This window comes from Eschrichtius robustus, chromosome 10 (assembly GCF_028021215.1).
Source record: "Eschrichtius robustus isolate mEscRob2 chromosome 10, mEscRob2.pri, whole genome shotgun sequence".
NCBI lineage: Eukaryota > Metazoa > Chordata > Mammalia > Artiodactyla > Eschrichtiidae > Eschrichtius > Eschrichtius robustus.
Window position 1 is genome coordinate 92,267,717 of NC_090833.1, and position 21,407 is coordinate 92,289,123.

Here is a 21,407-nt window from a genome sequence, read left to right on the forward strand (position 1 = left end):
TGGGAGTATTCTAGGTCCGTTTCACTCTACACGTTCTCCTTCCCTGACTCTCCATCCCCACTGTCCACCCTTCAAGGCCATGGCCCACTTGACCTGGGTGGGGGGAGGACAGGGTGAGTCAGGGGGCTCTGAGGAAGGTAGGCCAGGATGGGATGGGGGCCAGTGGACCAAGAAGGTGGACTTTTGCTGCAGGATTGGGTCATTCCTCCTTCCCACACCTGCCACACCCACCTACCCATTTCCCTCCCCTCTTAGGTGCCTTCTCTCCCACCTGCCTTTAATTGAACTTAATTCCTCTTTTCTCACCACATTATTTATAAAAATCAAGGAGCTGAATGTTTTAACATTTTTCTTCCTTTTCTCTCAAGTATTTATTTCAGGGGAAACTCAGCTAAGCTGCTGGATCTGCGTGTGGCCCAGGGAAGATGCCCCATGGCAGCAATGCCCCCCAGGCCCTGCCCCAGCCCTTGGTGTCCTCAGAGGGGAGATGGGGCTCCAGTCCTGCCTCTAGGTGGAATAAGAATTGAGGTCCCAGCTGCCACATGGCCAGCGATGAGGAAGGGCCCCTGCTCCGTGCTCCCAAACCCCCATCCGGTCTACAAGACTGGGGTCCCAGAGCCCATACAGCAGGGACCTGACCCAGGGCTTGGTCAGGCCTGGGGTTTACGCAGAGGTTTTGGGGGCACAGGGTGAGCAGTATCTTCTCTGAGATAGTCCACAAAGCACTGACATGGCGAGAACTGGATATAACAACCCTGGATTCCAACAGTGTCAGCACCCCCACCTGGACCCTGTGCCCTCCCCCCCGCGGGAAACCCTGCATTGTGCAAATTGCAGTTGCATCTCTGGTTCCACAAACACCATCCTGTGACCTCATCCGGCCTGAACCACATCACTGCTGGCAAGAGTATCTAGGGCCCTAACTCGCTCCATCACAGGACCACTACTCTTCACACACACGCCTTCTTCTTCACAGACACACTTCTCCCAAATGCCCGCCATCACTTCCGTCCCTCCCATCCTCCTCACACCCTCCCTCATTCCTCTCCCTACACATGGGAGTTCTTCCTCACCCCAGGCAGACTGGAGATGGGAGTCATCCCAGCACTGTGGTAGCCAGGATGAGGAACTACTCTTTTCTTACTAGAGTTTTGGGGGGACTTTCCTGGTGGAGATGGCATTTCACCAAAGACCCGGGTTGAGTAGATGGGGGGTGGAGGGCGGATGGTTAGTAAAGAGTGTTCCAGCCGAGGGAATAGCATGTGCAAAGGTGCAGAGGCATGGATCATGGGCAGTTCCAGCTGTTGAGGTACGGAGGTGGGGACAGGGGACAGAGGGTCAGGGGGCCAGCAGGGGAGACGGTGGCCCATGGTGTCTTTCACAGCCTGATGAACTTAATTCATTCCAGGTCATGGTCACTGACTGACAAGGTGGTTGGCAGGGCATGGCCTCATGCAGGGAGGTACTGTGCCTAGACATGGATGCCCCATTGTTTTACCTCCCTCAGTCCCAGCCCAGGAGTGGAGGCATTGCATGGCAGCAACCAGCCAGGGGCAGGCAGATGGGAGAGGGGCCTGGCTGCTGGTCTGGGCTGTTGTTGCAGACTTCAGCTGCAGGCATGGAGTCCAGGCACAGTCGGGGAAGGGGCCGTTGAGGCAGGGATCCACGGAAGGGTCCAAGAACAGCCTGAGCTCGGGGGCTGCTTTGGACCTCCAGGGCAAGGCCTTGGTAGGTCATGGATGGAAGGAGAAAGTCAGCAGTCTCAAGAAGTAGCCCAGCTCGAGCCAAGGGAATAGGTGTCCTGGACTATCACAGCTCACCAGACGGGTCCTGAGACCTGGGACAGGCACTCACTGCCCCTCGCTCAGGGGATGGAACCCTGCCACAGGGCCTCACAGGTCTCAGCGGGTGGACAGTACCCAGGCCTTCCCTGCCACAGGCCTGCGGGGCCACAGTGGTCTCATTTACTTCTGCCCAGATGTCTCTATCACCTACAGTCAGGCATCTGTCACCTTCACCCAGTAGTGCCCTTTACCTAGTTGTGTCTGTCACTTTCACCGGGCATCTGTCACTTTTACCCAAGCGTGTCTGTCAGAGAGCAGGACAAGCATCAAAAATACCCCAGGCATCTGCCCAGGAAGCAATTACCCTCGGAATCAGAATCTCGCTCGCTCACAGTGGGTGGAGGGGCTGCAGACTGGACAGGACATGCTGGGCTGGGCCTCAGGAGTCTGCTGACCTCGAGAACCCCTGCCACCTTCTGAGCTCAGAGTCCAGAGCAGGTGCAGGGACTAGTCCCCTGGTCTGGCTGGCCAACCGGGAAGGCGGCCTCCAGTCAGTCTCTGCTGCAATAAGAGCCAGTTTACATGGGGATCTGTCTGCAAGAGATCTGGAGTACGGCGGTGCACGTTCACAGCCCTGAGGATGGAAGGGAGTGGGCACGTTCACAGCATCCCTAACCCTGGACTCTGAACAAGATCAAGAGGAACCTTCACAGCCATTGGGGGATCCGTTCAGCCCATTCAGCTCAGGGTGGCACCTGTGTCCTCCCTGCTGACCACTGGCAACTGCACTCCTTTCACCCAATGGGAGTCTGTCCCAGAGACAACATGCATTAGCTGTGCCTTCCAGCAAAGTGGTAAATTCATGAAGCGATTTCCAGAGAACAGTACTTGGAGCAGTGCTATCCAGCTCAGGATAACCATGCTCAAGGAGGGGTCCCAAGGTTGTGTCCCTTTTTACAGATGGGTAAACTAAGGCTCAGAATTTGGAGACACACACCCACAGCCTGCAGTGCAGAGGTGGAGGAGCGAGTGGGAAGCTGCACTGTCCCGGGCTTCAGGGTAGAAAGGAGAGCTCTTATGCCTGGCTCTCCCTTGCCCTGGCCCTCACTTTAATGGCTGGGCATGCAAATGAGTGAACTAGCCCACAAGCTGGCTGAATGAATCAGCCAGAGACCATGTCCTGAAGCTGATTCCTCTGCCTCCCATCTTGTCTCCTTCCCACATGCTCTGAGAGACTAAAACCTGGGAGTGGAACCCTTCCTGGCGGCCCAATGGTAGCGTCATTCCTGGAGTCAGGCTGTGGGTTCCTCCAGAAACCCCCTATGGAAAATGCAAGCTCATGATGATTCTTGGGTTGACAAACATACTTCTGTTTCCCCAAAGAGGCTGGAGAGGGAGGAGCTGACGGGATGGGGGCAATGGGGAGGGGAACCCATCAGGGGCCAGGCCCAGGCCCCGGCAGCCCATGGCTAGTGCGGTGCACGTGTGTATCTGAGCATTGTGCACGTGTACATGTGCACACTTTTCGTGTATGTGTGTATGCCTGTGTGTGCACGTGCACGCGTGGGGGGAGGGCACTCTTGGCAGCTGTGTGGTCCTGGGCTCTGAGCTTCAGCTCCCTCATCAGTAATGAGGGTGGTGACAGGGGTCCACATAAAAGACAGGTGCCAGACAACCACAGCCTGCAGGAGGGTAGTAGGCACTGGGGACTTGGCTCACAGGGCCCCCAGAGCCAAAGGCAGAGCACCCTCTTGGACATGTACACTCACCCTCTTGTGTCCACGAGGGACATTTCCATGACAAGATCCTAAGCCTGAGGCCGGCAGGTGAGACAGATAGGTACAAACACCCTGGTCAAGGGGACAGGCCCATGTCCCCAAGACAAATACAGGGGCTCAGCTCTGAGGAGGACAAGGTGCTGGGTATGGCCAAACCCCAGGCTGTTGGGGGAAGGTGTGAGGAGCCAGAGCCCAAGACTTCAGATGGCACAATTACATTTTTCATCTCTAAAAGTTCTAGAAGTTTTTGTGGACTTTTTTTCTGTCTCAACCTCCTCTCCACCTGGGATCAGGGACAAGACTTTGTACTTATTTCTAGGCTCTGACCACATCTGTGTCAACGGAACCCTCCCCAGACCCGCCAAGCGCAGGTCATCGCCTCCCAGGGGGGAAGGGCTCCATTTCCAGGATAGTAGTCTGAGGGGCCTCGAGGGCCCAGGATCTGGGTGTTGGCTCTGGTGACTGGACAGAGACAAGGGGGATGATGGGGGAGGGGGTATCTCCTTGGGACATGTCACAGGAAGGGAATGAAGATGGTGGTGGAGCCTCTCATGCACTGGGTCCCCCTTTCCTGGCTGAGTGATCTCTCCTTTCAGTCTTAGATTCTTCATCAGGAAAGCAGGGGCAGCAGCCCACCTCCTGGGGCTGCTAAGAGGAATCAAATTAACACATGCTGGTACTAGGTATCATGAGGCATTTGGCTGGCGCCCCTCCATGGCCCAGGGCTCGGGTAACAGAGCAGCCCAGTGGGCCCTGTCCATCCTCGCCACCTGGGGCTGAGAGCTAGGGAAGGAGGGAAGATGGGCAGGGGCAGGTGTGGGGACCAACAACACCCAGGCAGGGGATGGCAGGAGGGGTTCAAGGTAGGGAGTTCTGGAGAGAAGCAGTGGAAGGCGGCCAGGGAGGGAGGGAAGGGAACACGTGGCGGGGGATATCTGGACGTGGGCACTGGGGGACACAGCAGGGGTCATCTGGGGCAGGTAGCCCACATGGAGGGGTGAGGCCCAGGCCCACAGGGGTCTGAGAAGGTGGCCTGAGCAGGACCTGGGTCTTGGGTTGGACTCGGGAAGCCAAGAGCCCACAGGGTCAGCCCCAGCTAGACATGCTGTCATGTCTTGTGTTGGTATCATCTAGAAAACACTCCTGAGAGAAGGGATAAGACTCAAACATTTAATATTGTTGAGCACCTCTGTACAGTGAAGGTAAAGTGCTTGTTACATAAGTTATAAACAGTGAAACGTAAACACTTAGAAAAGCAAGCCAGCCCCAGGGCAGCAAGCAGCCAGGCGGGCAGGGCTGGGATTGGTCAGAGCCCCCCCAGGTCATCTGTGAGGAAGGTCAGCAGGAAGCGGCTGACGTGCCTGTCGACGATGACAGGGGAGAAGCCCAGGACACGCCGGGCCCCTGGCAGCACCTTGGGGTCTGGAAGACAAGGGGGTCTCAGAACCCATCGAGAAGGCGCCTTCTCTCAGCCTCATGGCATCGCTAGCCCCACACCTGAGTGATGTGGGGTCCCCATGCCGAGTGGGCCTGCTTGCCACTGGCTCCCCACACAGGACCTTGACAAGGTCAGCATGGCAGGAAAGGAACCGCAGGGCTGCCACGCTGGGCCACAAGTAGGGGGCCTCAGGTGTAGGCCTCCGTCCATCCGGCAGGGCTCTGCCCCATGGTCTGGAGAGGACTGGGCTGAGGCTTGGCCAGGCAGCACCCACCTGGGGGGCAGCAGTAGACGAGGAGTGCCAGCCCTGCGGCCAGGCCGAGACAGGTCAGGAAGGCCACGGGTCCTGGGGAGAAATGCACGTGAGCAGCTCCCCGAGCCCAGGAGGGCGGGGAGGGGTCCAGAGGCCTCGAGGGACAGGCTCACACCCTGTGCTGTGGTCAGCTGGGCAGGGACGTCCCCAGTAAGCACCCTGAGGGGGTCTGTCCAACAGGAAGCCAGGAACAGAACCCGACTTGGAATGGAGAAGCCCCCGAGGCAGAGATGGAGCCCTGGGTGGGGGAACAGAGAGAAGGGACATGGGAGGCGGTTACCCCTGTCACTGAGCTCACGGCCTGCGGTGCCCGAGTCTAGCTCTGTGCAATCTGAGTTCTCTGGAAACAAAATCACAGGGTGCAGTTAGTCATGGGTGGGCCAGAGGGTAAGGTGGTTGCCCCGCCCTCGGGAAACCAACGGGGCTGTCGAGCCCCCTCCCCCAGACCACCCAGGCTTCTCAGGTTGTACTGGCGCTAAGCCCTCCAGGCTGTGTTTGGGGGGAGTCAGCGCCAGGGAGGGAACCCTGCACAGTTTTGTGTCTTCTCCTTTTGTCCACTTCATGAGAACTTGAGGACCATGGAGTAGGGGGTTCACTGTTCCGTGGCAACCACAAGGCACCAAACACAGCGCAAACACCTGCCTGTCCAAAGTCTGATGATGTTGATGTGAGGGCAGGGCGCTCTTTCTCTTTCCCCAGACCCCACTGGGGCTCCCCGTAACCAGCCAGCTGCCAGACAGCCCTGAGGGCACCCTGGTAGGTACTTGACTCCAGGCAGGGCTGTGTGGTCCTGACAGCTGTGGTGACAGGATCGTCCCATGCTGGAGCTCAGGGCTCAGTCCTGCCAGCCTGTCCTTGGGGCCAAAGACACTGGCCCCAGGTCCAGCTGAGTGGCCTGAGATGAGCCACCTCTTCCCTCCCGGCCTGCAGCCTCTCATCCGAGGACTGAGGGACAGTAGCCACTCCTCCTGGGGACCTGGGTGCAGAGGCCTCAGGACTGAGCTGCCATCCCCGCTTGTACCTTCCCTGCACCCAACCTGGCAGCTCAGAGGATCCCTCGGGGCTCACAAGCCTCCCGGGCCCACAGGCCAGACCCTCTAAACCAAAACACATGTGTCTTGGACCAGCCATCTGTGTTAGAAACTGTTCTACAGAAACAGCCATGCCATGAGGATCTACCTGGGCGAAAAGTGGACGCAACCTGCTTCGTGGGGATTGGGGGGGTCAGTTCACTCAAGGCTGGTACAGCCTTCAGCTGTGAGCTATTTCTGATCAGAAGTGTAAGGGTTCCCAGATTCATTAGATAACAGAGGGAAGGGCAGAGCTGCATGCAAGAGATGCTACCTTTTGTGTAAAAATTGGCACAAGAAAAAGGGAGACAGAGGAACAGAGAGACAGAGAGAGGGAGACGTGGAGACAGAAATATCTATATTGTCTGAAATACTCTGAGGGCCACACAAGATGCAACCAGAGGGCAGTCTCTGGTGAAGGGCTGAACAAGAAGATGCCGAGGCCTGGGGACTGGGACACGCACTTACGCGGGGTGTGCCGGCTGGGCAGGTAGCTGTGCAGGGGCTGGGCATGGATGTACAGGGCCCGGTAGAACTCCTGGCAGTCCCGCTCACCGCTCCGCTGCAGGTGGCCCAAGAGGTCGCAGAGACGTACTCGCAGAGATACCTTGGGGTTCCGGAACTGGAGGAGGAAGGGGCACAAGACAGGTCAGGCTGGAGGACTCTGGGCTCAGCACCCAGCCCCAGCTTCCTCAATGGCTGTGATACCATCTAGGTGCTTGGAACACCCACAGGGAGGTAGCAATTGCTACCACAGCCTCATGCACTCCCATGTGGCACCCAAGACTGTGCTGCATGGCCACTAAGCCTTGCACTCCCACTGGAGGCCAGGACAGGTCAGCAAGAAAGATGGCGGTGACATTATTCCAAGTTTGGAAATTTAGTGGCTTGCTGACTTGGTTTTCCCATTTGTAAAAAGGGAATAATAAACCCACATGGTAGGGTCATTACAGGGAATCTCTGAGGTAATGATAATTTCTAGTGGTTTACACTCTACAGGAATGTGATTCAAGTTTTAAAAAATAAATCAAGGATTAAGGAGAAAAAAAAGGTGGCTTTCTTGATGTGGTTGACTGAAAAATATGTGGTTGTAAAGGTCAATGGACAGGGTACTTGGCATTGACCCCCAGAACCTGGAGGCTATGGCTCGGTGCTGCCACCTGGTGGTGGTGTACCATGCTACAAGGAACTAGAATCAAACCACAAAGGTACAGAAGCTGCAAAGCAAAGGCAGATGTGCAGCAGAAGCCATGGGTACCTATGAGGAAAGGAACTGTAGTTCTGTGTGTGGAGTTTCCTTTTTCTCATGTAAACATCTGAGCTTTTCAAATTGTTTTTTTACAATGAATGTGTATTCAACTTTAATTACAAGATATAAATTTGAGCCCCTACTTTTTAACTCACTGTACTACTTCTGTAACTTAAGAAGCATCTGGGCCAGTAGCAGGGTCTGTGTTGATTTTAGTTCTGTTGAGGATCAATCTCACCTGTCCCTAGGAGAGACCACCAACCCTCCAAATAGCCCTGCACGTGGCACTGTTACCCTGTGCCAAGGCAGGAAGCTCAGCTCCAAGAGGAGAAGGACTCGCTCAGTCACCCAGATGGGAGGCAGGTCCTGCACCCCAAAGCCCGGGCTGGTCTCTAGCACCCACCCCAGCCCCACGGGGGAGCCAGAGAAGTGGGTGGTGCGAGCAAGGAGCACCCACTCTCACCCAGTGTCCCTGAATAGGATGGGCCAGATTACACCCAAAACGTTTGCCCACTTTGAACTTTTGGAAGATGCAGAGTAAAGAGCCCTATGGCACTGGGTAGGGCCTATCTGGTATCCCTGATCCCCTCCCACCCCAGCACTCCCCCTGTTCCCCCTTCCAGGTTTGTCTCATGTTGTGGCATGTTATCACATGTCTCCTGTGATCCTCCCAGCATTTCTGGAAGGGGCCAGAAGGCCTGATGGCATATAAAGAGACTAAGGCTCAAAGAGCTGATGTTCTGGGCCCAAGGTCACCCTAAGGAGACAGGTTTTCACCACCAAGCTGTCCTGCCCCCCGCTTCTCCCAGCCCAGAGAGGAAGGGATGGGAAAGCAGCCTCAGGTTCCTTGGCACCTTTTCCGCATCCTTGTTGCTGAGGATCTGGGGGTAGTAGCGGTTCAGCTGGAGGATAATCCTGTCCACCTGCTGCTCACTCAGGCGCCCAAGGCCTGTGAGGAAAGGCATGTCCTGGACCAGGCGGTCACAGTAGGTCTGCTCTGAAACAGAAGCAGAGAACACAGAGGGAATGAGCCAGCTCAGCCCAAAAAGGGGGTGGTGAGACCCACACACCATGATGCAGCCATGGCAGGGACCCTTCGCAGCAAGGTCCCCATGCCGACCAAGAGGTGTACCAGCTGTAAGCACCTGGACAACTGCTGACATCCCAGCTCATGCACAGCCCAGAGTTCCCCCATGTCATGCCAACACCCTTGCCAGAAAGTGGGGTGGGTGAGTGCAGTGATAAAGGTTCACAGTGGTCAAAAGCAAAGCAGAGCCTCTGGCTCCTATCTTTTATGCCTGAGAGCTTATCGCAAAAAAACTCAGAAGGGCGAAGAACCTGCTGTCTGTTGGGCTCCCTCAGTGCCCTCTGGAAATAGCCAGGCCCGAGGAAGAGCACAGGCAGCCTGGAGAAGGCCCAATCTCGAAGCTCCTACAGTCGCTGTTGTCATGGGGACAGGAGACACAAAGACAGGAGCACAGGGTTTGGAATGGCCTGTGCTGGCATGGCCACCAGACACAGTGTATCTGCAAGGCCTTGAGAAGCTGCCACCAACAGCAGACCAGCATGCTTGCTGCCCAGGAGGCTGGGGAATGCCTTTTCTTTTGTTTTTTTCTTTCAGAATCACCATTAAAGCATCACTGTTGCACTATCTTTCCCATTAAGAATGTCCCTTAGAAGACAAGTCTTTAAAGGCAAGGGGTGGGGAGAGGTCGGTGGGCAGTTGACAAAGAAATCTCTGAATCTCTGAGGGAGGGTCCCAAGTTCCTGCAGCACCAGCTGCCTGAACAAGTGCACCACCATACCTACCTGTGGCACCTTGTCCTGTTTCCTGGTGGACCCAGGGGATGGGGGGGCAGGCAGAGCCGTATAGGAGGAGAGTTTCTGTATGTGACTGAAGTTAAGTTGGTATCAATTCAAATTAGATAGTTGTAACTTTAGGGTATTATGTATAATCCTCATGGTAACCACAAGGAAAATGTCCATAGAATATACACAAAAGGAAACCAAAACGTGTTACTACAGAAAATCAACACAAAAGAAGGAAGGGAAGAAATGAAGGAAAAAAAGCTACGAGACAGACAGAAAACAAACAGCAAAAAGGCAGAAACAAGTTATCCCTTATCAGTAATTACTTTAAATGTAAATGGATTAAACTCTCTAATCAAAAGACATAGATTAGCGAAGTGGATTTGTAGTATCGTGATTTATAATAAGAAATACATATTTGGTCTTTGTCCCAATTCCTGGCACACAGTTTCTAAAACCCAAGGAATTTCCTAAGTGATGAGAGCTGTGAAGGTGAAAGGATATCTTTTGTTACTCATAACAATCCCTTTCCAACCTCATCTGACTTTGTATTAATGAGGTGATTTTGGGAAAGCCCCTAAATAACCACAGGGTGGGAGCTGATTGCCAGTGGAACCAACCACGTAATTCGAGGGGTGGAACTTTCAGTCCTCCCCATCTCACTTCCCCTTGCAATGTCTGGGGAGGGGAGAGGGGCTGGAGGTTCAATCAATCACCAGTAGCCAGTGATTTAATCAGTCATGCCTACCTAAGGAAGCCTGCATAAAACCCCCCAAAAACGGGGTTTGGAGCACTCTAAGTTACTGAATATGTGGAGGTGCTGAGAGGGTGGCCTGCCTGGGAGAAGCATGGAGCTTCCATGCTTTGCTTCTCACATGCTTTGCCCTATGCATCTTTTCCATCCGGATGCTCATTTATATCCTTGAAATATCCTTTGTAACAAACTGGCAATAGTGTTTTCCTGAGTTCTGTGAACTATTCTAGCAAATAGGGTCACAAGGAGAGGGTCATGGGAACTCTGATTTACAGCCAGTCAGTTAGAAGCACAGGGGACAACCTGGACTCGTGATCAGCATCTCAAGTGGGGGCAATCTCGTGGGACTGAGCCTAAAGTTAACCTATGGGATCTGACGCTATCTCTGGATAGATGGTGTCAGAATTGAATTAAATTATAGGACTCCCAGTTGGTGTCCACCGAAGAACTGGAAAATTGCTTGGTAGGGGAAAAAACCCACACATTCCATAACCAGAAGTGTCAGAATTATTGAGAAACATAAGTGTTGTATGTAAGAGTAGAAGAGAAAATGAATTTTTTCCTCTCAGGATTTAAAAAACATGATTTAACTATATACCGTCTTCAAAAGACTCACTTTAGGTCTAAAGACAGAAAAAGGTTGAAGGTGAAAGAATGGAACAAGATATTCCATACAAATAGTAACCAAAAGAGGATTTACATTGCTATACTAATATCAGAAAAAAATAGGCTTTAAGGCAAAAGCTGTTATGAGACAAAGAAGTACATTATATATTAATAAAGTGATCAATCACCAAGAAGTTAGAACATATATGCACCAAATATCAGAGCCCCAAAATATTTAAAGCAAACATTGGCAGAATTGAAGGGAGAAATAGAAAGCTTTATGATAATAGCTGGAGACTTCAACAGACCACTTTCAATAATAGAATAACCAGACAGAAGATCAATAAGGCAATAGAGGACATGAACAGCCCCATAAACTAATGATACCTAACAGACATAGACACAACACTCCACCCAACAATAGCAGAATATACACTCTTCTCAAGTGCACAGGGAACATTATCCAAAATAGACCACAAAACACAGTTAACCATAAAATGTGTCTTAATATATTTTAAAGGACTGACATAATAAAAGGATCTTTTCTGATCACATGGAATAAAGCTAGAAATCAATAACAGTAGGAAAAGTGGAAAATTCACAATTATGTGGACATTAAACAACAAATGCATCAAAGAGGAAATCACAAGAGAAATCAGAAAATACCTTGAGAAAAATGAAAATAAAAATACAGCATACTAAAATTTAAGGGATGCAGTGAAAGCAGTACTGAGAGGAAAATTTACAGCTGTAAATGCACATACTAAAATAGAAGATCTCAAATCAATAACCTAATGTTACATCTTAAGGAACTAGAAAAGGAAAAGCAAACTAAACCCAAAGCTTGTAGAAGGATGGAAATGATAAAGATTAGAGTGAAGATAAATGAAATAGAAAAACAATAGAAAAATAGAAAAACAAAACCAAAAGTTGGTTCCAAAAAGATCAACAAAATTGGCAAACCTTTAGCTAGATTAACAAAGAAAAAAGAGAAGAGATTCAAATTACTAATATCAGAAATATTACTATGAATTTTACAGAAATAAAAAGGATTATAAAAGAATACTGTGGACATTTATACCAACAAATTGGACAACCTAGATAAAATGGACAAATTCCTAAAAACACACAATCTACCAAAGCTGAATCATGAAGAAACAGAAAATCTGAAAGGACCTATTACTAATAAGGAGATTCAATCAGTACTTAAAATGGTCTCAACAAATAAAAGCCCAGAATCAGATGGCTTCACTGATGAATTCTACCAAACATTTAAACAACTAATACCAATCCTTCTCAAACTCTAAAAATAAAGTTACCATATGATCCTGCAATCCTACTCCTTAGCATATATCTGGAGAAAACTCTAGTTTGCAACCCAATGTTCATAGCAGCACTATTTACAAAAGCCAAGACATGGAAGCAACCTAAATGTCCACTGACAGATGAATGAATAAAGAAGATGTAGTATATATATATATACAATATTACTCAACCATAAAAAGGAATGAAATAATGACATTTGCAGCAATATGGTTGGACCTAGAAATTATCATATTAAGTGAAGTAAGTCAGACAGAGAAAGACAAATATCATACGATATCAGTTACATGTGGAATCTAAAAAAATGACACAAATGAGCTTATTTACAACACAGAAATAGACTCACAGACATAGAAAACTTATGGTTACCAAAGGGGATGGGGGGGATAAATTAGGAGTCTGGGATTAACATATACACACTACCATGTATAAAATAGATAAACAACAAGGACCCACTGCATAGCACAGGAAACTATACTCAGTATCGTGTAACAACGAATAACATAAAAGAATCTGAAAAAACTATATATATATGTATGTACATATGTATAACTAAATCACTTTGCTGTACACTTGAAACTAACACACACTGCAAATTAACTATATGTCGATTAAAAAACTTAAAAAAAGGAATAAAATACTTAGAAATAAATTTAACCAAGGATGTGGAAGACTTGGACACTGGATCTACAAAACATTGCTGAAAGAAATTTTAAAAGACACACATAAATGGAAAGACATCCCATGTTCATGGGCTGGAAGACTTAATATTGTGAGTATGACAATACTACCCAAAATGATCTAGGAATTCAATGTAATCCCTATCCAAACCTCAATAAATGTTTTTTGTTTTTCATCCTAAAATTCATAAGGAATCTCAAAGGACTTTTATGGCCAAAACAATCCTGAAAAGGAAAGAAGGTGGATGACTCATACTTCCTGATTTCAAAATTTACCATAAAGCTACAAGAATCAAAACTGTGGTACCGGCATAAGGACAGACATATAGACCAATGTAATAGACTAGAAAGTCCAGAAATAAACACTATTTTGAGTGGGGAAAAAAAAAAGACTGAAGACAACCCACAGAATGGCACAAGTATTTGCAAAGCATATATCTGATTAGGCATTAATATATAGAGAGAGAGAATATAAAAAGAACTCCTACAATGCAACAACAACAACAAAATCCTATAGGGCTTCCCTGGTGGTGCAGTGGTTAGGAATCTGCCTGCTAATGCAGGGGACACGGGTTCGAGCCCTGGTCTGGGAAGATCCCACATGCCGCGGAGCAACTAGGCCCGTGAGCAACAACTACTGAGCCTGTGCATCTGGAGCCTGTGCTCAGCAACAAGAGAGGCCACGATAGTGAGAGGCCCGCGCACCGCGATGAAGAGTGGCCCCCGCTTGCCGCAACTAGAGAAAGCCCTCGCACAGAAATGAAGACCCAACACGCCAAAAATAAATAAGTAAATAAATAAAGAAAGAAAAGAAAAGAAAAAGAATATAAAAAAAAATCCTATAAAGTAACCAATACAAAAATGAGCAAAAGACTTGCATAGGTATTTCTCCAAAGAAGATGTACAAATGACTACTAAGCATATGAAAAGATGCTCAACATCACTAGTCATTAGGGAAATGCAAATCAAACTACAATGAGATAACCACTTCATACACATTAAGGTGAAATAAATACATGGAGAGAGAGGGAATATGAATATGAGGATGAGGAGAAACTGGAACTCTCATGCATTACTGGTGGGCATGTAAAATGGTGCGGCCACTATGGAAAACAGTATGGCTATTCCTCAAAAAGTTAAACAAATACTTCAGCAATTTCATTCCTGGGTACACACTCAAAAGAACTGAAAGCAGAGACTCAAACAGGTATGTGCACACCAAGTTCAGAGTAGCATTATTCACAAAAGCCAAAAGGTAAAAACAACCCAAGTGTCCACGGGCAGATGAATAGAGAGACAAAATGTGGTATACATACAATGGAATATTATACAACCATAAAAGGGAATGGAATTTTAAAACATGGATTTGACAACATGGATGACTGTGAAAACATTATGCTAAGTGAAATAAGTCAGACACAAAAGGACAAACGTTGTATGATTCCACTTACATGAACTATCTAGAATAAGCAAATTCTAAAGACAGAAAGTAGAATAGTGATTACCAGGAGCTGGGGGTAGGGGAGAAAGGGGAGTTATTGTTTAATGGGCACAGAGTTTCTCTTTGGGATGATGAAAAGTTCTGGAAATGCATAGTGGTGACAGCTTCACAACATCGTGGATGTATTTAATGCCACTGAAATGGTTAAAATGGTAAATTTTATGTTCTGTATATTTTACCACATACATACATATAAAGGTGAATGGATAATATATTAAACTGTGGTTCAGTTTAGTAAGTTACAATGGAATATAATTCAGTGATAAAAAGACCTATGAAGTCACAAAAAGACCTATGAAGTCACAAAAAGACATGGAGGAAACTTAAATGCATTTTGCTAAAGGTTAAAGAAGCCAATTTGAAAAGGCTATATACTATATGATCCAAGTATATGATATTCCAGAAAATGCAAAACTATGGAGAACAGTAAAAAGATCAGTGGTTGCCAAGGGTTAGGGAAGAGGGAGGGATAAATATGTAGAGCACAGATTTTTAGCCAGGTAAAACTACTTGTATGATACTGTAATGGTGGACACAGGACATTACGAATTTTTCAAAACTCATGCAATACACAACACAAGGACTTTAGTTAGTAATACCTAAAGTTATTAATATTCTATCAACATTGGTTCATTAAGTGCAACAAACATACCACACAAATGCAAGATGTTAATAATACAGGAAACGGGGTGTGGGGACCCTCTGTGCTATCTGCTCAATTTTCTATAAACTAAAAATGTTCTAAAAATAAAATCTATTAATTAAAAAGAAATCCTCTTTAGAAATTCCGTAGCTGAATTTTAAAGAAAAAAAATGAGAGTCACAGAAAGCAGATGAATTCTTGGATTGGGTGGGGTTCCCTGGAAAGGAGCATGAAGGAACTTTCTGGAGTGATAGAAATGTTCTGTCTTGATTAGGCCTGGGCTAGTTGTTCCATGGGTGCATTCATTAGTCAAAACTTATAGAATTATTCACTAAAAATGAGTGTATTTGTAAGTAAATACTACCTCAATAACGTTGATTTTTTTAAAATAGGGTCATTGAGGTGGAACAAGTGGGGCCTCCTCCCTGATTTCTTCCATGAGGCCAACTCAACAGACTGTCTTTCTCATCTCTCTCTCCTGATGCTACCTCCTCCTGGATGGTCTTTTCTCCCCCAGAATATGAATTTCTAACTTCTGATCCTCCGAGCGTCTGAAAGTCAACCTTGAAAATGGACTTGTCAGCAGCTCCAACTTGGTGAAGAAGCCATGGACAGGGATGCAGAGAGACCTGCCACCACCACACGGCAGGACCCTCCTGGCCACCTGGCTTCAGCATCTACAACCTCTCTGATTAAAGAGTTAATACTGGCCATAGTTCATGGAGTGTGCCCCATGCTTGGGCATTCTGTGGGCTCTAGGCATACAGATAATCATCATTCTTCCATCAGCTCTGCTACACAAGCATGACTACCACCCCCATTTTCAGAAGAAGAAACTGAAGCACAACGAGTAGACTTATCTAAGACCTGCCTGAGACCTCAACCAGCTAGGGAGTGATGTATCGAGGTCAGGACCCAGGCACAGTATTGGGGCCAACTCTTAACATCTAAATTTTCTGCCTCTCTAATCAACCTACTAATTAACTATGCAATTAGCTGCATCATGTCTGTTCCTGGCCAAGCCGTAGGCTGTCTTGCCCAGCACTGCCAGTGTGTGCACCTGTGCATAGAGCCAGCACACACTAAGCACTAGGGAAGTTTGGGAATGAATGGACGTAGGTCCAAGGCTCAAGGGCGAGGGTTGTCAGTGGATGGTGGCCAGCATCTTGCAGTGGCTCCTCCTACCCTGCAGGCTGCTAGCCAGGTGGTGCCTCCATTGCCTGCAGCTGCCAGTCACCTGGCACGATGGCATAGCCTGGGGGCCAAAGCTCTGGGCTCTGCTGTGCACTGTGCTTCCTGTGGTCTTTGTGAGCTGTGCACACAAACCACACCCAAGCAGCCATTCAGAGGCATGAGAAAGCACAAGAAAGGAAACCACTTTGGTCCCAAGTGCTGATAAACAGTCCCAGACAGTTTTTACAGGACAAAGGAAGAGGAATGCTCTGGCATAAAATTCACCAGACCTTCACCAGCAACCTCTGCTAAGCCCTACCTCCCCCATCATCTTGCCCTCCTGGCAGCACCACAACCATAGACACCTCCCCCCCCAACCTGTTAGCCTGGCTTGGCAATCGAGGCCCTGTGGGAGCTGGCCTCACTTGCCCTCACCGGGCCTCCCAGGCCCCTGAGCCATCCCTGCACAGCAACCCCCAACTGCAGTGTACTGCCCAGGATTCCCGCCCTTGGCACAAGAATACCTGTCCCTGTGGTTTCCGCCTGGCTAACTCATGCTCACTGCCCTCCCGCCAAGAGACCTTCCTGAGCTCCCCTGCCGCCCCACCCCAAGCAAAGTCCAGATGCTTGGACTTCAACCTCCCCTCCCAAATTGAATCTCCCAGAATCCCCTCCTGTCCCAGTGCCCAACCTGGCCTCAGGCATGGAGTTGAGATGGCGCACTCCCCAGCACACCACAAGGCAGGGACTGGTTCTGCAGCAACAGCAATTGCTGCAGTGACACTCGGCCAGTGCTGGCCCTGAGCAGACGCATCAGGCCCCACACACTCACTCTGCAACCCTTTGTAGAGGCCCCAGAAACAACACGAGGCAGGTTCCTGTTAGTGCATGGAGACAGTGAGCCAGGAACTTGAGGCCCGCAGCCTTGCAAGCCTGCCCATTTGACCCTCCCAGGCCTGTGCTCTCTGGGCCCCAGTTCCCCATACCAAAAATGAAGGGCTCTGAGGGAAGGGGTCTCTAGAGGCCCAGGACACAGAGATGGCAGGGAGAAAGGGGATTGGTGGGCCTGGACAGGGTCTAGTCCTGGCTCTGCCACTGACTGCCCCAGCGGTCTGGGGCACCTGCCCAACCTGACACTTTATTTCCTCATCCACACATAGAGATATTCCACTTTTCCCCACAGAGCAGTTCTGAATGGGAAGCACCTGATGCAAGACCATGTGCACAGTAGGTACAATAGACCCCGGAACAATGCGGCGGTTGGGGGCGCAGATCCCTGAGCAGTCGAAAATCCACACATTACTTTACAGTCAGCCCTCCATATCCATAATTTTGCATCCAAGGATTCAGCCAACCTGGGGTCATGTAGTACTATAGTATGTATCGAAAAAAAATCCACATATAAATGGACCCTCACATTTGAAACCTCAGCTCAAAGGGTCAACTGTACTCAGAAACAGCAGCCACAGATAAAAGAATTCAGAGAGATGACAGGGGAATGCACAGCAGCTGGGGTCTCTTCTGGCTAAAGCTGGGACACTGGTGTCCTGGAAATCACCAGGTTCCTGCCCATGAAATCCTACTAGTGTGCAGGACTCAGGGTGGGACTCCAGTGAGTGCTGGGGAGAGAACAGGGGCTTCTGGGGCCTCCCTGACCCCGTGGGCCACCCCTAGGTAACTTCTACCTCATGAAGCAGCCTGACCATGCTGTCATGGGCTCTGTCACCAGCCTGTCTCTGTCATGGAGCTTCTCCTACAGGGAAAGGTCCATAGAGAAGGGTCACCCTGCTCAGTTAGGGTCAGGAAGGTGGTGGGCGGGTCCCCATTCGAGAGGCCCTTGGCGGATGGCTGGGCTGGAGAACCCATCCTGGGAAAAGAAGGAGTGACTGGGGCAGTTCAGTATGGGGCACAAAGCCTTCGGGGAACGAGTCTGTGTCCACAATTCCCCTGGGCCTGTCGCTGGGCAAGGGGTGCAGCCTGGGAGGCACCACAGAGTCCCACGGGTACCACGCACTGCCCAGGTATGCACCACCTGTTGGGCATTCTCCTCAGGTGGCTGTGAGAATGGAGTGTCTATATTCCCTGATAGAAGCACAGTAGAATCATTTTTACTTTCACCTCCCACTGTCAGGCCTCAACCCCCTCCCCCCCCCCACTGCCCATGCAGCATCTCCCCACCTACAGACGTGCACTGGTCCCTGCCCTCCCGGAACCACCCACGACGTGGCCCCCACCCACTAGAACCTTCCATGGCCTGACCTGGCCTCACCCCACAGAACCATTCCAGGCCTAGCCTCTGTCCCCCAGAACCCTCTAGGGCCTCACCTGGCCTCGCCCTCCAGAACCCTCCAAGGCGGGGCCCCCAACGCTCAGAAGCCTCCAGGGCATGACGTGGCCTTGCCCAACAGAACTCTCCAGGGCGTGTCCATGGCCCCCCCCCCCAAGAACCCTCCAGGACCCGGCGTGGTCTCGCCCCCCAAGAACCCGGCCCCGGGCCGCGAGCTGCTCTGCCGTCGTCTAGTCGACAGGACACTCAATCACGGGCAAGGTCACTCGCCGCCGCGAGGAGCGGCCCCCGGTGTGGCATCGGGACACCCGGACCCTATGGGCCACCGTGGCCGCGCGCCCGTCCCTGTATGGCAGGCACTACCCCGGACCGTGCTCACCTGTCATGGCGCCGGCACGCCGTGCACCCAGCTGGCCCGGCCAGTCCCCCTGCCGCCGTCAACCCCCTGGCTGGCCGTGCGCTGCCCGTCGACCCCTGTGACGGTCGCCCGCTCTTTCCCTGTGAGCCCCGCCCCCGGCATCGTCGCGGCTAAGCCCTATCCCCGCCCTCACTGAGCCCGTCCCTTCCCGATAGGCCCAGTCTGTAGCGTCCGCTGCGTAGCCTCAAGGGCTCTAAATCCCCATCCCTCACTCGAGCCCCGCTTCCGAACGCGTGGGCTACGAAAGCTGCCGAGCCCTTAGCCCCTCCCCTCACTGGGCCCGCGCGGGGCATCGGCTCTGTCACCGCGAGAGCTCTAAACCCCGCCCGCATTGAGCCCCACCCTCACGGACGTCAGCTCTGTCGCTGCCACAGCCCTTGAGCCCCGCCCCTTGCTGAGCCCGGTCCTCATCAGTTACTGGGCCTCTAGAAGCCTTAAGCCTTGAGCCTCGCTCCCGCCCGCAAAGGGTACCCTCAGCTCCGCCTCTCACTGAGTTCCGCCCCCGCTGTCCTGGGCTACGTCACCACCAGATCCCCTGAGCCCCGCCCTTTTCCACGCGGCCCCGCCCCCGCCTGCGTCGATGGCGTCGCCGTGACCACTCTAAATGCCGCCCCCATTCTAGCCCCCCCCCTCCGGCGCCAGCTAAGTCGCCACGCAGCTGTGTCCCGCCCCTCACCCGAGCCTCGCCTCCATCGCTGGCACAGCCTCCGTTATAGCCTATGTTCTCCTCCTTGGCCTTTCCCTGCTTTGGACCCGCTCAGTCTTGGCCTCCCGGGGCGGCCAGGGTCCGTGCCCGTGCGCAGACCCCCCCCCCCACCCCATGAAGGAACTGGAGGATGGGTGCAGCTGTCGGATGGAAACCCCAAAACTCTTGGGCCGAGTCGTGGTGGTCACCACACGGGAACCATCCCCGTTCCGAACACTGAGAGTGAGTCTGGCCCGGCTTACTGGAAAAGCCCAGCGGGGTCCTACCCCAGTCCGTGGGACAACACGGGCAGTGCCTGCCTGCGGCAGGAGGGCTGGATAGCATGACCTGGGGGTGCACTAGGGGAAGTCCAAGCCTGCTCTAGGTCCCACGGCCGTCCTCCTGGAGGGGGCCTCCTGCCCACCAGTGGAACTGGTGTGACCCCCCCTCCCCCATTACTCTGCATCCCTCATGCTGGGTCATGACTCTGCAGACAAAAAGTATTGCCTGTGACATCCCAGTAAACATAAATGTTACCCACTATTAAGCCATTAGGCACTGCAGCAACCCCCCTTGAGGGGAATTCAGGATGGAGAAAAACAGGATACAGGCCCCAGATAGTTGAGATGCATATCTAAGGAATAATTTCAATAAGCCCAGATTCTTGTATCTTCCCAAACAGAAAAGCACTAAGATCATTAGCTTGACATGTCTGTTTTTGCGATTAGTAATCTTTTGATGTTCGACTACATGGGTTTTTTGGGGTTTCTTTGTGTTTTTTTTCTTCAGCAAAAGCTCTTGTGTATCCTGGCTCCTCCTTAACTCTTTGAAACTGTCAACTGAAAAAAATGCACAACCTAAAAGTTGAGAATTATGTTTTATTTGGTAGACTTTCTGAGGACTTCAAGCCTGGGAGGTAGCCTCTCAGATAGCTCTGAGGGACTGCTCCAAAGAGGTGAGGGAGGAGCCAGGATATATAGGAGTTTTGCAACAAGGACCAGGTAGTTGGAACATCAAAAGATTACTGTGTAAGACTTCCCTGGTCGCGCTGTGGTTAAGAATCCTCCTGCCAATGCAGGGACACAGGTTCGAGCCCTGGTCCGGGAAGATCCCACATGCCGCGGAGCAACTAAGCCCGTGCACCACATCTACTGAACCTGCTTTCTAGAGTCCGTGAGCCACAACTACTGAGCCCGCACGCCACAACTACTGAAGCCCCTGCACCTAGAGCCTCTGCTCGGCAGCAAGAAGCCAGTGCAGTGAGAAGCCTGTGGACCGCAATGAATAGACCCCGCTCACAGCAACTAGGGAAAACCCGTGCGCAACAGCCCAAAAATAAATAAATAAATAAAATTTATGTTAAAAAAAAAAAAAGATTACTGTTTGTTAAAGAAAACCAGGTATCTCAGGTTGATGAATTTAGTGCTTTTCTTTATATGGGAAGATGCAAGAGTCTGGGCTCATCGAAATCATCCCTTTGATATGCACCTTACCTATCTATGGCCAGTATCCTTTTCTTTCCCATCCTGAGTCCCCTGATGGTGCACCGCTGGGGTTGGCTGCAGTGGCTGAGGGCTTGTGGGGTAAGGGGCAGCCTGTTTGTCTGCATCCTGAGTTCCCTCAGCGCTCTCCATAGGAGGCAGTGGTAGCGGCTGATGACTGCAACATCCTTTTATGTTTACTGATATAGCAGGCAACATTTTTCATTCACAGAACAGTTCCTCAGAGCTACCTGAGAGGCTGTCTCCAGGGCTATAGTCCTCACTAAGGTCCCTGAATAAAACATAACTGGCAACTTCCAGGCTGTGTGTTTTTTAAAAGTCAGCGGCTCCTAGCATTTACTTCTCTCTGTTCCTTTCACTTTCTAGGAGTAATGTCAGTGGCATAAGTGTGAGA

At 50.6% G+C, this 21,407-nt stretch overlaps 1 protein-coding gene across 7 annotated transcripts; it reads right to left on the reverse strand.

Annotated features, from left to right (window-relative positions):
• Positions 1-4,718: 4,718 nt before the first annotated feature.
• CARD19 (caspase recruitment domain family member 19) lies at positions 4,719-19,107 on the reverse strand. 7 transcript variants are annotated; one of them, XM_068553209.1, is made up of 7 exons: positions 18,788-19,104; positions 8,971-9,072; positions 8,487-8,629; positions 6,852-7,005; positions 5,594-5,653; positions 5,275-5,346; positions 4,719-4,984 (listed from the first exon to the last, which is right to left on the reverse strand). In XM_068553209.1, exons 1-7 carry the CDS (start codon positions 18,792-18,794, stop codon positions 4,869-4,871), a joined length of 654 nt encoding a protein of 217 aa, XP_068409310.1. In that variant the 5' UTR covers positions 18,795-19,104; the 3' UTR covers positions 4,719-4,868. The 7 variants fall into 7 exon arrangements, 6 of the variants coding, with proteins under 6 accessions (XP_068409310.1, XP_068409308.1, XP_068409311.1 ...); XR_011075183.1 differs by lacking the exon at positions 5,594-5,653 and having other exon boundaries at positions 5,275-5,551; positions 6,848-7,005; positions 18,788-19,106; XM_068553207.1 differs by lacking the exon at positions 5,594-5,653 and having other exon boundaries at positions 5,275-5,551; positions 18,788-19,106.
• Between the last annotated feature and the right edge of the window lie 2,300 nt (positions 19,108-21,407).